The following is a 1,609-nucleotide window of genomic DNA, read 5'->3' on the forward strand; positions in this document are numbered from 1 at the left end:
GGAGTTACAACGCTCACGGGCAATTTTGAAGATGTATGCGTCTCGCCATTCCCAAGGGAAGCAAGCTGCCTTAAATTGAGGCAAAAGTAAACAACGAAAAACCAAACATTTTTTTCAAAAAAGCGGATTGCGTCTTTTTTTAAAACTATCATACATTTTTTTCCTTTATCAAAAACCACACCTTGACATCATTGCCTTGTGTGGCTGTATGTTGCTTCCTGTCTGAGGCGCCCCTGTGATCAATAACCAATCTTACATCGTCACGTTGATGGCCCTTTTACTGATTTCATCCGCCAACGTCTGTGCACATGTTCGCATCTTCTTCACACCATTATATCCCCCTCGTGTATGGTACTGTATCGGTGTGTCCGCCGACGTGCGAGCTCTTGCTCGTTTCGCCTTCCTCTCATGATGATTATCACTCCGATCAACGCTAATAAGACTGCAAACAAAGGACCCGCCACCTGTACAGTTTTTGCGGCGCTTGTGCTCCCAAGAACTTGCTTTTTGAAATCCTTGACGAAAGATGCAGGCATTTCGAAGCCTTCATCGTACCTAACCATCGGCAAGAAGAGCATGTGTTCATCCCCCTCCGCGGGCAGGCCAAAGTCCCATGTCACTTCCTCACGCACACATCGTGTTTCTGCCTCATTCAAGTCCCTCTGCAGGATGGTCGCCAACGACAAAGCTTCGATGCGAGACAAGGACGGGAATCGGAGTCGCTTCAAGCCCGCATTCAACTGGACACGCTTGTGGGTCCGAAACGTGACCCCGCTGCGCTCTTCCGCATCGATAAAGGTCAAGTGCGACTCTGGGTCTGGATCCAATCCTTCCACTGCCTGCTGCACGCTCGGGTCCGCCTCCAGGAAATGGGGCTTGCTCAAGAACAATGGAAAACCGCCCATGAGCGTCAAGTTTGACAACCCCGTCGGCAGATTGTCTTGGTACCAGTCTGCCGACATGACCGAGTCATTCCGAAAATCCTCCTGGCTGAAGACATAACGACGCAGCGAAACCCCGTGGAAATCATGCACCTCTCCCACGTACACCATCTCGATCCACCGTCGATAATCCTCCTGAAAAGTGACGACCGTCTCCTGGCCCGTTAAGGGGTGCGCGAACAAGCTCCCGTCCGTACCTCGAACCTCGTTGGCAGCCGCGCTTCCCCACTGCGGGAGGTACCCATGCCGAACGGCCGACCTGTTGGTCCAGTCCGCCTGATAGATGTCGCAGGCGGGCATCTCCCCCGGGGCCGGGGCGTCCCCCGTGGTCGGGTCCGGACATGCGTGGACCTGCGTCATGTTTTGGAACATCGTGTACCCCTGCAGACGTGCCTTGGTTTTCCCTTGCCCCGTGTAAACCACATTGGGGCCGATCCGACGGGCAGTCTCCGCCTCGGAAGTCAGGTTGGGCTGGAGTCCCGGGAAGGCTTCGGGGATGACCGGCAGAGACACCCTCTTGCCTACACGCTTGGCAAGCTCATCTATGGCCCCCACCAATGCCTGCATAGTCAACAGGACGCTGTCATTATGGTAGCCCCAATACAAATCTCGGGCGCTCTGGACCGTAAAGGGAGAGACGCCCATGGGGTTGCCTTGGCAGAGCACTA

At 54.3% G+C, this 1,609-nt stretch overlaps 1 protein-coding gene across 1 annotated transcript; it reads right to left on the reverse strand.

The window, feature by feature from the left end:
- Positions 1–203: 203 nt before the first annotated feature.
- SCARB1 (scavenger receptor class B, member 1) lies at positions 204–1,389 on the reverse strand (the record flags this gene model as incomplete). The annotated part of the gene is made up of 1 exon (XM_005854957.1): positions 204–1,389. A coding segment is annotated over one exon (1,066 nt), but the record flags the coding sequence as incomplete, so codon positions are not given.
- Between the last annotated feature and the right edge of the window lie 220 nt (positions 1,390–1,609).

This window comes from Nannochloropsis gaditana (assembly GCF_000240725.1).
Source record: "Nannochloropsis gaditana CCMP526 unplaced genomic scaffold scaffold335, whole genome shotgun sequence".
Classification (NCBI taxonomy): domain Eukaryota; class Eustigmatophyceae; order Eustigmatales; family Monodopsidaceae; genus Microchloropsis; species Microchloropsis gaditana.